This window comes from Bubalus bubalis, chromosome 11, assembly GCF_019923935.1.
Source record: "Bubalus bubalis isolate 160015118507 breed Murrah chromosome 11, NDDB_SH_1, whole genome shotgun sequence".
In the NCBI taxonomy this organism is placed as follows: domain Eukaryota; kingdom Metazoa; phylum Chordata; class Mammalia; order Artiodactyla; family Bovidae; genus Bubalus; species Bubalus bubalis.
In genome coordinates, this window is record NC_059167.1 from 78531044 (window position 1) to 78547235 (window position 16192).

Genomic DNA, 16192 nt, shown 5'->3' on the forward strand with positions numbered 1-16192 from the left:
GGAAGTTGCTGTATGATGCAGGGAGGTCAACACGGAGCTCTGTGACAACCTAGAGGAATGGGGGGAAGACTCAAAAGGAGGGGACGTATGTATACTTCTGGCTGATTCACATCATTGTATGGCAAAAGCCAACACAATATTGTAAAGCAATTATCCTCCAATTAGAAATAAATTAATTAAAAAAATAATACTGTTTAATACAGCAATGTGTTCCAGCCAATAGAAGCAACTTCTGATCATGCTGATTCATGAGCAGCCTTCAGAACCACAAGTAAGTGCGTAAGAGAAGCAAAAGCTGCATCCTCAGCACTTCTGGGAAAAAGCATTTCATTATGGAAGAATCTACTGCATCCATGCCACGTGAGAGAAGGATGGGGCTATATAATTAATTTTTACTTTCTTTTCCCTAAAATTCTCCCACATTCCTAATCAGTGTCTGCCTTCTCCTAAATGTTCTCAGAAAATGTCCCTCAAATCATAAAATAATGATCTTTCTATTTCCTTCTCTCACTCTACCCTTGGCAGCACATTCTGGGTTGGTTGTGGTGGGAGGGCGGGGCGTCCTGTCAGTGTCACCTGAGCAGGATTTGTTGGGTGAGCTGATTGGCTGCAGGAGCAGGAACTACTTACGAAACTCATTCCCTCGGGGTTTTGTTAAGTGTCTTGCAGTGAAAATGTCCCAACAAGAAGAGGAAGCATCATGAAGGGGCTAGCAGGCACTGTGCTGGGGCTTCTGTTTGCCCAGGTTTGCTGTGAGTTGGGGCTGACCCACAAGGGATCTGAAGGAATGAGGCACTGCTCTATTGTTGGGGGAGGGAGAGGAGCTGACAAGTCCTGTAGACTTTCTATCCTTCTCATCATCTATGGGGATGGGGAGGGCACTTTCAGGGTTCAGTAGGAGTTACAGTGACCCTCACCAGTGACTGTTTCTCTTTCCTCATCAGGTGTGCGAGGGGTGGATGTGGAGCAGAGTCCCCCAGCCCTGAGTCTCCAGGAGGGAGCCAGCTACACGCTTCGGTGTAATTTTTCCACTTACTCACAGAGTATGAATTGGTATCTTCAGAACCCTGGGGGCCGCATGATCCACCTGTTTTACATTTCTTCAGGGACAAAGCAGGATGGAAGATTAAATGCCACGACAGTTCCTAAAGAAGGCCGCAGCTCACTGCACATTTCCTCTTCACAGACCACAGACTCAGGCACTTACTTCTGTGCTGTGCAGCACAGTGCTCCCCAGGCACCTGCAGCCTCTACACAAACCCTCCATGGGTTCAGCCCCTCCTCCAGAGACAGTCACACCATGAGGTGACCACAGGGTATCTGCAGTGCTTAATGTTACTCACCTACATCAGTACAGTTTTAACCACAGACACCTTTTGGCCCTACAGATTATGGACTTTGGTCTTTATCTTTCCTTCTCAACATGTTTCTCCTTCTGCACTAGAAACTTCTAACTGGGAACTAGCAGAGTAGTTGATAAGAGGATAGAATTAAAATACATATTTAACCACAGCTTCCCAGTGGTAAAGAATTTGCCAACCAATGGAGGAGATGCAGAAGACATGGGTTTGATCCCAGGGTTGGCAAGATCCTCTGGAGCAGGAAATGGTAACCCAGTCCCGTATTCGTGGGAAACACTGGGAAATCTCATGGACGGAGGAGGAGCCTGGCGGGCTCCAGTCCATGGGGTCTCAAAAAGTCGGACTGACTGAGTAACTAAGTACACATGGTGAACTCAAAAATGTTAAAAAGTGAAAGGAATTAAATGAAATCACTCCAATAAAGATATTCTCCAGTTTGTGAGAGGGTGGGGCCTACTGAAAGAATTAAAGCAGATATGAACTTAGAGTTCTAGCTGGCCGAGAAGGGCAGAAGAGGAACTTGAGTTGTCACTGAGCACTGGCGCCAGAAACAATGGACAAGACACTGGGAGCATCATTTTCACTTCTGTGGCTTCAACTAGGCTGTGAGTTGTGGAGGAGAAAACCTAGGATATCTCATCAATTAGGCTGAACGAGAAAACTGGATTACAAACAAGCTCATGCAGATAGAAACTCTAAGAAAGAAATAGGTGTCTGTGGAACTAACGACTTTTTAATCTCTTTAAGTAGGGGTGAGTGGACAACAGAAGGAAAAAAGTGATCAAGAGCAGGCGAAACAGAGCCCTCAATCTTTGACAGTCCAAGAAGGAGAGATTTCCATTCTGAACTGTAGTTGTGAGAAGGGTACGTTTGACTATCTCCTGTGGCACTGGCAATATCCTGGTAAAGGACCTGCATTCTTGATACCCATACGTTCAGTTATGAATGAAATGAAAGATGGAAGTTTCACAGTTTCCCTCAATAAGAGTGCCAGACAGCTCTCACTGCACATCGCAACTTCCCAGCCTGGAGACTCAGCCACCTACATCTGTGCAGCAAGTGCTGGGTGCTCCCCTGCAACCTGTACCCAAACCTGCAGCTAAGCTGCAGCCACACCCTGCTGTGTAGATGAAATACACAAGCACACACACACACACAATGTTTAGTCATAAAAATCTTAATATATTTAAGAAAACTGATATTATATAGAATTTATTCTTCAAAATGGAGATGATACAGAACATCTAGTACAAAGAGATGTCTGTAGAAACTCTCAAATATTTGGAATATATGCACTAACTTAAAAATAACCATAGGTTAAAGAAACTATTACTATGACTTTAGTAAATATTTTGAAAGTAAATATTGTGAGAGCACATTATATAAATATGTAGGAGATGCAGCTAAAATAATACATAAAAGGAAATTTATCTTTTAAAATGCTTATTTAGCTAAAGAGAAAATCTTGAAAAACTATCATCTAGGCTTGCAGCAAAAGATGATAGAAAAGCAAATTAAACCCAACATAAACTGAAAGAAATAAATAATAAAATGTTGGATTGGTGAAATACAAAGAAAGCTATAGGGATAGCCATGAAATACAAAGTTAATTTTGTTAAAATGATCAATAAGACTGAAATATTTCTAAGTAGAATTATCAAGGGAAAAAGAAAAAAACACAAATTATAAATATAAGTAACTAAAAAGAAAGTTATTCTACAAGTTCTATAATGTTAAAAGGGTAATAAAAGAGTATAATTAACAAGTTTATGTCACTGAGTAAGTGTATAGAAGTAAATTTACACAAGTAGGGAAGATTTATTTTTTTGACAAAGTGCAAAGACAATTCAATGGAGGCAACACAGTCTTATGAGCAAATGATGTTGCAACAATTCAATATTCTTGGGAAATAATTGAAACTCGGCCTAAATATCATACCTTATACAAAAATGTGGGTACAGCCTCAAAATGAACCATACATCCAAGTGTAAGATGTAAAACTGCCAAATCTTTTAGGAAAAACATAAGAGAATATCTTCATGACCTAGGGCTAGACAAAAAGAATTTTGACATGACAACAAGAGCATGATCCATAAACAAACTTATATTTCATCAAAATTAAAAATGTTTGCTCTGCAAAAGACACTGTTAAGAGAAGGAAAAAGATAAACCACAGAATGACAGGAAATATTTACACAATACATTTTCATCAAAAGATTGCATTCAGAATACAATGAACCCTCTAGACTCAGCAGGAAGAAAATAATCCAGTTGAAAACTGGAAGATAGATTTACACAGACAATTCATCAGAGAGCGATGTAGTAAGGAAATAAGCATATAAAAAGATGGTCAGGCTAAGTCAAGTATCTCTCTTAGTAAATGTCACATTGCACTGGAAAATATGTGGGTTATTTTCAAATATCTTTTGATAGCGATTTCTAACATAATTCCACGGTGATTAGAAAATAGACTGTAGGATCTCAATACCTTTAGACCATGAAATTTTGCACCTTGTTTTATGTCCCTGGATGTGTACCAGTGTCTCCTAGTTTATAGTCTATGGGACCTTGAATAGAATTCACATCCTACTATTGTGTGAAAATTGCATAAGTCTTAATTATGTTGATTCATAGTGCGTTTCAAGTCTACTGTACCCTTCTACTTTTCTGTATATTCATTCTATTGATTTTTGAGAGTTTGCCATTGAAATTCCAACTAAAAATTTTAATTCATTTGCTTAAAACTTATTTGTAATATATAGTGGAACTGTATTTTGTGCTGTGTTTTCTAAGTCTAATGTAAATTTTTTAATATACTTTCATAATTTAAAAAATAAAGAGAAAAAAAGATGGTTAACATTATTAGTCAATCAGTTCAGTTCAGTTCAGTCACTCAGTCGTGTCTGACTCCTTGCGACCCCATAAATCGCAGCACACCAGGCCTCCCTGTCTATCACAAACTCCTGGAGTTCACTCAAGCTCATGTCCATCGAGTCGGTGATGCCATCCAGCCATCTCATCCTATGTCGTCCCCTTCTCCTCTTGCCCCCAATCCCTCCCAGCATCAGAGTCTTTTCCAATGAGTCAACTCTTCACATGAGGTGGCCAAAGTACTGGAGTTTCAGCTTTAGCATCAGTCCTTCCAAAGAACACCCAGGACTGATCTCTTTTAGAATAGACTGGTTGGATCTCCTTGCAGTCCAAGGGACTCTCAAGAGTCTTCTCCAACACCACAGTTCAAAAGCATCAATTCTTCGGCACTCAGCTTTCTTCACAGTCCAACTCTCACATCCATACATGACTACTAGAAAAACCATAACCTTGACTAGACAGAACTTTGTTGGCAAAGTAATGTCTCTGCTTTTGAATATGCAACCTAGGTTGGTCATAACTTTCCTTCCAAGGAGTAAGCGTCTTTTAATTTCATGGCTGTAGTTACCATCTGCAGTGATTTTGGAGCCCAGAAAAATAAAGTCTGACACTGTTTCCCCATCTATTTCCCATGAAGTGATGGGACCAGATGCCATGATCTTCGTTTTCTGAATGTTGAGCTTTAAGCCAACATTTTCATTCTCCTCTTTCACTTTCATTAAGAGGCTTGTTAGTTCCTCTTCACTTTCTGCCATAAGGGTGGTGTCATTTGCATATCTGAAGTTATTGATAAAGTCATTGCTGCTCCTGCTGCTAAGTGGCTTCAGTCGTATCCAACTCTGTGTGACCCCATAGATGGCAGCCCACCAGGCTCCCCCGTCCCTGGGATTCTCAGGCAAGAACACTGGAGTGGGTTGCCATTTCCTTCCCCAATGCATGAAAGTGAAAAGTGAAAGTGAAGTCGCTCAGTCGTGTCCAACTTTTAGCGACCCCATGGACTGCAGCCTTCCAAGTTCCTCCATCCATGGGATTTTCCAGGCAAGAGTATTGGAGTTGGGTGCCATTGCCTTCTCCATCAGAAATTTGCAGAGGAAGGTAAACTTCCAAACTCATTCTATAAGGCCACCATCACCCTAATACCAAAACCAAACAAAGATGCCACAAAAAAAGAGAACTACAGGCCAATATCACTGATAAACATAGATGCAAAAATCCTTAACAAAATTCTAACAGACAGAATCCAACAACATATTAAAAAGATCATACATCATGACTAAGTGGGCTTTATGCCAGGCATGCAAGGATTCTTTAATATCCACAAATCAATCAGTGTGATACACCACATTAACAAATTGAAAGATAAAAACCATATGATTATCTCAGTAGAAGCAGAAAAAGCCTTTGACAAAATTCTATATCCATTTATGATAAAAACCCTCCAGAAAGCAGGAATAGAGGGAACATACCTCAATATAATAAAAGCCATTTATGACAAACCCACAGCAAACATTATCCTCAATGGTGAAAAATTGAAAGCATTTCCCCTAAAGTCAGGAACAAGACAAGGATGCCCACTCTCACCACTACTATTCAACATAGTTTTGGAAGTTTTAGCCACAGCAATCAGAGAGGAAAAAGAAATAAAAGGAATCCAGATTGGAAAAGAAGAATTAAAACTCTCACTCTTTGCAGATGACATGATCCTCTACATAGAAAACCCTAGAGACTCCACCAGAAAATTACCAGAGCTAATCAATGAATAAAGTTGCAGGATATAAAATAAACACACAGAAATCTCTTGCATTCCCATACACTAACAATAAGAAAACAGAAAGAGAAATATTGGAAACAATTCCATTCACCATTGCAATGAAAAGAATAAAATATTTAGGAATAAATCAACCCAAAGAAACAAAGATAGAAGGAAATGGCAACCCACTCCAGTACTCTTGCCTGGAAAATCCCATGGATGAAGGAGCCTGGTAGGCTGCCATGCATGGGGTCGCTAAAAGTCGGACACGACTGAGCAACTTCACTTTCACTTTTCACTTTCATGCATTGGAGAAGGAAATGGCATCCCACTCCAGTGTTCTTGGCTGGAGAATCCCAGGGACGGGGGAACCTGGTGGTCTGCCGTCTATGGGGTTACACAGAGTTGGACATGACTGAAGCGACTTAGGAGCAGCAGTAGCAAAGAAACAAAAGAACTATATATAGAAAACTATAAAACACTGATGAAAAAAATCAAAGATGACTCAAATACATGCAGAAATATACCATGTTTATGGATCAGAAGAATCAATATAGTGAAAATGAGTATACTACACAAAGCAATCTATAGATTCAATGCAATCTCCATCAAGCTACCAATGGTATTTTTCACAGAACTAGAATAAATAATTTCACAATTTGTATGGAAATACAAAAAACCTCGAATAGCCAAAGCTATCTTGAGCAAGAAGAATGGAACTGGAGGAATCAACCTGTCTGACTTCAGGCTCTACTACAGAGCTACAGTCATCAAGATAGTATGGTACTGGCACAAAAACAGAAATATAGATCAGTGGAACAAAATAGAAAGCCAAGAGATAAATCTATGCACCTATGGACACCTTATCTTTGACAAAAGAGGCAAGAGTATACAATAGAGAAAAAACAATCTCTTCAACAAGTGGTGCTGGGAAAACTGGTCAATCACTTGTAAAAGAAAGAAACTAGAACACTTTCTAACATCATACACAAAATTAAACTCAAAATGGATTAAAGATCTAAATGTAAGATCAGAAACTACAAAACTCCTAGAGGAAATCATAGGCAAAACACTCTCTGACATAAATCACAGCAGGATCCTCTATGACACATCTCCCACAGTAATGGAAATAAAGGCAAAAATAAACAAATGGGACCTAATTAAACTTAAAAGCTTTAGCACAATGAAGGAAACTATAAGCAAGGTGGAAAGACAGCCTTCAGAATGGGAGAAAATAATAGCAAATGAAGCAATTGACAAAGAATTAATCTCAAAAATATACAAGTAGCTCCTGCACCTCAATTCCAGAAAAATAAACGACCCAATCAAAAAAATGGGCCAAAGAACTAAATAGACATTTTTCCAAAGAAGACATACAGATGGCTAACAAACACATGAAAAGATGCTCAACATCACTCATTATCAGAGAAATGCAAATCAAAACCACAATGAGGTACCATCTCACGCCAGTCAGAATGACTGCTATCCAAAAGTCTACAAACAATAAATGCTGGAGAGGGTGTGGAGAAAAGGGAACCCTCTTACACTGTTGGTGGGAATGCAAACTAGTACAGCCACTATGAAGAACAGTGTGGAGAGTCCTTAAAAAACTGGAAAGAGAACTGCCATATGATCCAGCAATCCCACTGCTGGGCATACACACCAAGGAAACCAGAACTTAAAGAGACACATGTACCCCAATGTTCATCACAGCACTGTTTACAATAGCCAAGACATAGAAGCAACCTAGATGTCCACTGGCAGATGAATAGATAAGAAAGACGTATACACAATGGAATATTACTCAGCCATTAAATAGAATGCGTTTGAATCAGTTCTAAAGAGGTGGATGAAACTGCAGCCTATTATACAGAGTGAAGTAAGCCAGAAAGAAAAACACCAAGGCAGTATACTAACACATATATATGGAATTTAGAGAAATGGTAACAATGACCCTATATGTGGGACAGCAAAAGAAACATAGATGTATAGAACAATCTTTTGGACTTTGTGGGAGAAGGCGAGGATGGGATGATTTGAGAGAATAGCATTGAAAGATGTATATTATAATATGTGAAAGATATCACCAGTCCAAGTTCAATGCATGAGACAGGGTGCTCAGGGCTGATGCACTGGGATGACCCTGAGGGATGCGATGGGGAGGGAGGTGAAAGGGGAATTCAGGATGGGGAACACAAGTACACCTATGGCTGATTCATGTCAATATATGGCAAAAACCACTACAATATTGTAAAGTAATTAGCTTCCATTTAAAATAAATAAATAAATAAATAATGTATGTCAATTTGTTTAATCTTCAGTTTCTTTCACTTCAAACCTTTAATATTAATTGCTTTCTTCATGCCCCTTTTCAGGATCTGCTAAACTTAATGACCAGGGAAAGAAAAGTAGACAAAGTAAAGGTGTGTGGTGAGCCAGTCTTTATCTGTACACAGACCACGTGGTCGATGAACATGACACCCTACTTCCTGTTTGGGAGGAGTCACACAGAAACCAGTTACTATGTATATGTGCTGCCAGGCACTCAAAGACACTGAAATCTTAGCTTGAGGCAGAACTGAGCACATTTGTGTAGGGGAATCCATGCCTCATGCCTCTCTCCAGTCTGCTCTGGGTGTTCCTGGCTTTCACCTTCTCTGATAGGGATGCTCTCAAACATGGGTGCGAGTGTTCAGGGTGAAAGGCCTGCACACAGGCACGTGGTGCTTCACAGGGACTTGGGCAGGAAAGGAGGATTGGGGAAAAGCAAGCATCTTATGGTTTCAGTATGGTTTGTAAATATTTGGGTCCAAAATTAGTTGAATTTATACATTATTTTGTTTAATATTTCAGCTCTGTTTTCTTGTTTGTTTGTTTGTTTTTTTCCCACAGGATCTAGTGTGGCCCAGAAAGTTACTCAATATCAGGTGGACATAACCAGTAAAGTGCAGAACATAGTCATCCTGAACTGTCAGTATGAAACAAGTTGGAACGTGTACACCTACTGGATATTTTGGTACAAGCAGCTTCCCAGGGGAGAGATGACTTACCTCATTCATCAGTATTCAGAAGATGGGAATGAAAAAGACGGCCACTACTCTGTAAACTTTCAGAAAGCACATAAATTCATCAGCCTCACCATTTCATCCTTAAAGCTGGAACATTCTGGAAAATACTTATGTGCTCTCTGGGAACGCACAGTGCTTGAATAGGAAAAGCTGAACAAAAACCCGAGAGCTTAATAAGAGAGAGCCTCCCTGCTGTGGGACCCAGGTTGAAATGTACAGCTGCAGATGCCAGACAAGAAATAGTAGTCCTGTGGTTCCTTAATCTGTGACCTGGATCAGAAGATTTAATTCTAAATAAAAGCTTCTTCTATGTAATTTGGAAGCAGGTGTCCTGAGTGACTTTCTACTAATATTCTCCTCTTGAATTCTTGACTTTAAATCAATCATGCAGAGCATGTGTAACCTTGTCTAAGATTGCAAACTTTCTCTATAATAATGTAAAGTGACAGTTTCACTAAACTCCACTCACATCCCAAACCTGGGTCTAGTTATCTGGAATCATCATGCAAATTATTTCCTTAATCCTTTCTTCTTAGACTTGTGTCACTTAAGATACAATCAGAGAAGCAGATCACCAGTGGTGTCGAATAAGAAATTGGTTACGAAGATTAGAACTCAGGCAATTGCTAGATCTGGTGGAAGAGTGTATACAAAGCTGCTATCTTTGTATGTGGTGCTGAGACTGAATTCATTGCTAATCAGCTGGAGTAGTATTTGTAGAACAAATTGGATATAGACCAAAGCACAGTCAAACTGTGACTCATAAGGATATACTAGAACCATGAGGATAATGGAATCAACTTGTCTATGTCTCACCTCCTTCAGTTCCACAGTAGTGAGTGACCTTAGGAGAAGTGGGTGTCATTTGGCATCATGCTAACATACCTACTTGGTCCAAGACAAAGAGAAGATGATGAGGAGGTTTGGTGGGAAGTGGAAGGGTTGTGAATCAATGATAAGATGAGCTATTAGATCAGCAGCAACATAAGTGAGTAACCATAATCTCTGGAGCCCTGCACCAACCCACAAAACATAAAAACTGTGGCTGCTTCATCAAAACGACCTTCCATATGTCACACAAATTTCTTTTGTGGCCAACCCTAACCCAGAAAAATGCGGGAAGCACATTCTGGGAAAGATATTTCCAGTTAGTTAAGATAGTACAAAGCTGCTACAGTATCCTCTTTGTTAACTTGGCATCCATCTGTGCTCTTTAACAGCTTTTGAATAAAGACCATAGCAAAACTATGCTTCCTGCTAGTGTTGTTGTTGCTGTTCAGTCACTAAGTCGTGTCTGACTCTTTGTGATCCCATGGACTGCAGGGTCCTCTATCTCCCACTATCTTTTGGAGTTTGCTCAAATTCATGTCCACTGAATTGGTGATACCATCCAACCGCCTCAGCCTCTGCTGTTGTCTTCTTATTTTGCCTTCAATCTTTCCCAGCATCAGGGTCTTTTGAGCCAATGAGTTGGCTTTTCTCACCAAGTGGCCAAAGTATTGAAGTTTCAGCTTCAGTATCAGTCCTTCCAATAAATATTCAGGGTTGATTTCCTTTAGGATTTACTGGATTGATCTCTTTGCAATCCAAGGGACTCTCAAGAGTCTTCTCCAGCACCACACTTCTTGCTAATATTATGCAGTAATTCCTCATTCAACCCAAAACATTGTGAACATATCCTGGAAGACTATAGCAAGTTCATTTATCCCTTTGTGGGTGATGTTATTTTCTTTTCTACCTAAGACATACCCTCCCACTGAATCCTGTATCTTCACTACTGAGATATAATAACATATAACATTGACTTATATTGGCATGTCTTATGTTACTACATGTAGGCAAATTGGAGAAGGGAGTTAAAATTGGTTAAGTAATACATAAATATATCGAATTGAAAAACAAATTTTCATTAGTATTATTGTTCTTATTTCTGCAAATGACCTCATGATCTGGGAAAAATCAAGATCTTGATCTGGGAAAAATCAAGGGCAGGAGAAGATGGCAACAGAGGATGATATAGTTGGATGGCATCATCGACTCAATGAACATGTGAGTGAAAGTTACTCAGCTGTGTCCAAATCTTTGCAAACCCATGGCCTATACAGTCCATGGAATTCTCCAGGCCAGAATACTGAAGTGAGTAGCCTTTCCCTTCTCCAGGGGATCTTCCCAACCCAGGGATTGAACCCAGGTCTCCCACATTGCAGGTGGATTCTTTACCAGCTGAGCCACCAGGGAAGCCCAAGAATCCTGGAGTGGGTAACCTATTCCTTCTCCAGTGGATCTTCCCAACCCAGGAATCCATATGGAGTCTCCCGAATTGCAGGTGGATTCTTTACCAGTTGAGCTACCAGGAGACGTGAGTTTGAGCATATTCTGGGAGATAGTGAAGGACAGGGAAGCCTGGCATGCTGCAGTCCATGAGGTCGCAAACAGTTGGACACAACTTAGCAACTGAACAACAACAACAACAACAACAACAACAATTTAATATGGGAAACCCTGAAAACACTCTTATCAGATTACAGTGGGAGGGAATTCAACCCTGGTAAGAACAGGGAGGAAACAGAGCATGAAATACTCAAGAAAGGATTTGTTCCAGTTGTTGACCTCCAGGTGATGTTGCAGAAACTTTAAATGTCACCTTTAATAAAAGCTCCATTTCACTCCTCTGAGCTTCTGTACCTCACAGCTCACTGAGGTGTACATTTGAACAGGCTCAGCACCAGCAGCAGTAATTGTCAAGGGTGCATTTCTTCCTGATAGTCACTAGAACTTGCTTACATTGGGATCCTTTGAATCTCAGATTTCCCTGTAATAAAGACTCAGCACCCTCTGACACATTCCTTCCTGATCCTCAGGGGAGATCTTCCACAAAATGGATCTCAACTTCCTTCCTGCATAGCCATGTTTTCCACTACCCTTCTCATGTTGGGAATGCTCTTCATAGGGAATCAGTAACATTATATTGCATGCTCCTGTGTTTATAGAACAAACAGCATTCTGACTGAAATCTGAATAGAGACATTGTCTCACTACAGGCAGGTCTGTCCTGGTCTCACTGATTCAGCACTGATGCTGCAGGAAGAACTGGAGGCCAGTTAGTGACCTGCCTGACAGCCACATCACTGGCTCTAAGAGGCCCCCTGAAGTGGAGGTGCAACTATACCTACCTGTAGTGAACTTCCTTATCTCTTCTTGTATGTCTAGACAATAGAGTATGAAAATAAAAAAAGCTTTCTTTATCTAGCAGTGGCCTAAAACAGGCATTCTAGGTTAAACACACTGCTTTGGCAAAGTTCCAAGTGACCCACTCAGGTTGCTCCTCACCTCTTTTCTCTCTTCTATTTAACTTCTCTAATACCCACTGTGTGCACAATAACAATTATTGATTCCTAATCAGCTTTATTTTATACACCATTTCTCGCAGTTCCTTTAGTAAACATTTGCAATAATCTCAAACTGTCCATCTGATCCCCGTGCCTACAGATCACTTCAATTTTACCTCAGTGAAAATAAACAGGTCCTCATTTTCCATCCTTTTTACCTCAAAATCCATATACATAAAACCATTATTATTCATACAGTCTGAGAAAAAGCAAAGACTTGCCTCTCATATGTTTTAAAAACCCTTATTTTTCTTTTACTGGATGCTTGGGTCTGGTGCACTAGGACGACCCAGAGGGATGGAATGGGGAGGGAGGAGGGAGGAGGGTTCAGGATGGGGAACACATGTATACCTGTGGCGGATTCATTTTGATAGTTGGCAAAACTAATACAGTTATGTAAAGTTTAAAAATAAAAAAAAAAAAAAACAAACCCTTATTTTTCTTTTAAAATAACCTACTAGAGGCAAAAACCAGAATACAAATAACAATAGTTAATAGTTAAAATGTATTTTGTGTAAAATAGATAAATAACTGGAAGTTGCAAAATAAACAGGGAGCCCATACACAAACCCTTCGTGGGGCTCAGCCCCTCCTCCAGCCACAGTCACACCATGAGGCCTCCGTGAGGTCACCATAAGGCATTAGCAGTACTTAGTATTTCTTACCTACATTGGTGTAGTTACAACCGCAAACACTCTTTAGCCCTACAGATTTGGGATTTGATCGTCTCCCTTCTCAATCTGTATCTCCTTTCACCCTAGAGTCTCTAACTTATAACTAAAAAAATAGCTGATAAGATGACAGAATTAAAATAAATATTTCCCACACTAAGCCAGACTCCAAAATGGTAAACATTGAAAGCAACTAAAAGAAGAGAGAAATCTCTCCAGTAAAGATACTACCCAGCTTGGTTGGGTGTCTCAAGAATGTTCAGGTCTGTCTCACCATGATGTGTCCCAACAGGCAACTGCAGGCACTGGTATCCCATCCTACGAGTGCGGCCAAGTGAAGAGAAAATATTTGCTCAATATTTAGTATGAACTTGATCACTTACAAAATATTTCTTATAGTTCTGGAGGCAAGAAATCTAAAATCCGTTTTGCTGTCTACATCAAGGTCTTGGCAGGGTTGATTCCTTCCAGATTCTCTGAGGAAGAATCTGTTTCCTTTCATTTTGTAGCTTGGAAGCCACTTGGATTCCTTGGCTCAAGACCCATTCTTGAATCACTCCAACATCTTACTTCCACCACCATGGCTCCCTCATCTCCTGGAATCAGATATCTTTCTGACTCTGTCCTATAAGATATAAAAATTTAATGCAATAACTCTGTATACAAGACAGCAAAAGAGTCACTGATGTATAGAACAGTCTTTTGGACTCTGTGGGACAGGGAGAGGGTGGGATGATTTGGGAGAATGGCATTGAAACATGTATAACGTCATATATGAAACGAGTCACCAGTCCAGGTTCGATGAACAATACTGGATGCTTGGGGCTGGTGCACTGGGATGACCCAGAGGGATGGTATGGGAAGGGAGGAGGGAGGAGGGTTCAGGATGGGGAACACGTGTATACCTGTGGCGGATTCATGTTGATATATGGCAAAACCAATATAATATTGTAAAGTTAAATAATTAAATAAAATTTTAAAAAATTAATGCAGAGAAATCTCAATTAAATAGAGCTGGCAGAAGAGGGGGAGCTCTCCCGACCTGTGGACATCACAGAGGGCAAAGGGAAGATGAAAGAAGCCTCTTCTTCCCTGGTCAGGACACAGTCAATAGAAAGTCAAGGGCACTCTGTTTACTATAACCCTCCTAATTTCCTTGTCTTCTCTATAAAAGCATTTCCTTTCCTTGTCCAGTGGGGACTTGCATGTGGCTCCTCATGGTTGCTGATCAGGACTGCAGTCCTTTGGTGATCTCCAATAAAATCACCTTTTATGGGGAAATACCTGGCAGTCTGCTGCTTGTTCCTGTGATTCTGTTTTTGTTCTATTTGTTCCTTTGTTTTGCTTTGCTTTTATATATCATATATAAGTAAAAACACACAGTATTTGTCTTTTTCTGTCTGACTTATTTCACTAAGTATAATACATTCCGTATCTATCCATGTTGTTCCATTTGGCATGATTACATTCTTTTTTTATATTTGATCAATGTTCCATTGTGGGGTGTGTGTGTGTGTGTGTGTATGTGTATAGATAGTTAGATGAAAGATCAGTATTTTCTCTACCCATTTATCTATAAATGAACACTTAGCTTGGTTCTGGATCTTGGTTATTGTAAATAATACTGCTATAAACATTTGGGTGCGGATAAAATTTTGAAGAGTTTTTGTTTTCTTTGGATAAATACCCAGGAGTGGAATTGCTGGATTATATGGTAATTATATTTTTAGTGTTTTGAGAGGAATCTCCGTAATGTTTTCTATAGTAGCTGCAGCAATTTCCAACCCAGCAGCAGTACACTAGAGTTTCCTCTCCTCTGCATCCTCACAACATTTGTTATTTTTTTTCTTTTGATGATAACCATAGTGATAGATGTGAGGTGACACCTCATTTTGACATAGATTTGCTCTTTTTCTGAATATTACTTTGGGCATCTTTTCATGTACCTGTTGGCTATCTCTTTGGAAAAATGATTACTCAGATCCTATGCCTATTCTTCAATCAGATTGTGTTTTTGATATTGAGGTATATGATGTCTTTATGTATTTTGGATATTAACCCCTCATTGTAAATATCTGCTCCCATTTAGTAGTTTGCCTTTTACTTTTGTTGATGGTTTCTTTGCTGTGCATTAGATTTTAGTTTGATTAGGTCCCGTTTATTTAGTTTTCCTTTTGTTGCCATTGCCTTTGAGACAAATAAATATTGCAAAGAGAAATGTCAATGAACATACTGTCTATATTTTCTTTATGAGTTTTAAGGTTTCAGGTCTTACATTTCAGTCTTTAATCCATTTTGAGTGTATATTTATATATGTTGTGAGAAAATGCTCTACTTTTGGTCTTTTCCTTGTAGGTGTTCAGTATGGTCAACACCACTTACTGAAGAAGAAACTTGTCTTTTCCCCTTTTTAAGAAGCTGGATAAAGTCATTCAGAGTAATATCTCTGTATGGCCACAGAGGGGCAACACTGCTTCAGAGAAGATTAACTTTTGTCTCACATACACAGATTCTTCAAGGAGCCAGAAAGGATCCTTTAAATATCTATCACATGTTTATCTCCAACTTTGCTTCAATTTACATCTATCATTCTTGTGTGTATGTATGTATCCATCTATCTTCCTAAATAGTATCTGTGTATATTTGTCTAACAGTTTGAAAAGTATGACTTTGAAATTTAATATCTCTGTAAATAATATATGTTGTCCTTTAAGATTAAGGCCACATTAGTTTCTCTAATATAAATTTATAATGTTTTCACCCAGATACATCCCAAACTGCAATCATACTGAGTTAATCAGTGCCAGAATTCCCTTACCCCATTCTTTACTAAATCTAGAGGTGGTGTAAGTTCCAGTTCAAGCAGCTCCTCCGTCACAACTACTCTCTGACTGAGCCCAGAAGCGAGTCCATTATCCTTTTCTTGGGTGCATCACATAGAAACACATTTCTCTTTAGTAGTTTTTATCTGAATGTACTTGAGTATTGGGAGTGGGTTGACTGAAGATTGTTATTTCTCTCTCTTTGTTAAATGAGACCCAAGAATGACCATTTAGTAGGCACTTAGTATCGCTAGTAAATA

The 16192-nt window shown here is 39.5% G+C and overlaps 2 gene segments (V, D, J or C); both read left to right on the forward strand.

Moving 5' to 3' along the window:
* Positions 1-659: 659 nt before the first annotated feature.
* On the forward strand, positions 660-1333 carry LOC102397147. The segment is given in 2 exon segments: positions 660-752; positions 945-1333. Coding segments are annotated over 2 exon segments (417 nt in total).
* A 7327-nt stretch (positions 1334-8660) lies between these two features.
* LOC112577819 lies at positions 8661-9194 on the forward strand. The segment is given in 2 exon segments: positions 8661-8748; positions 8875-9194. Coding segments are annotated over 2 exon segments (408 nt in total).
* Positions 9195-16192: the final 6998 nt, after the last annotated feature.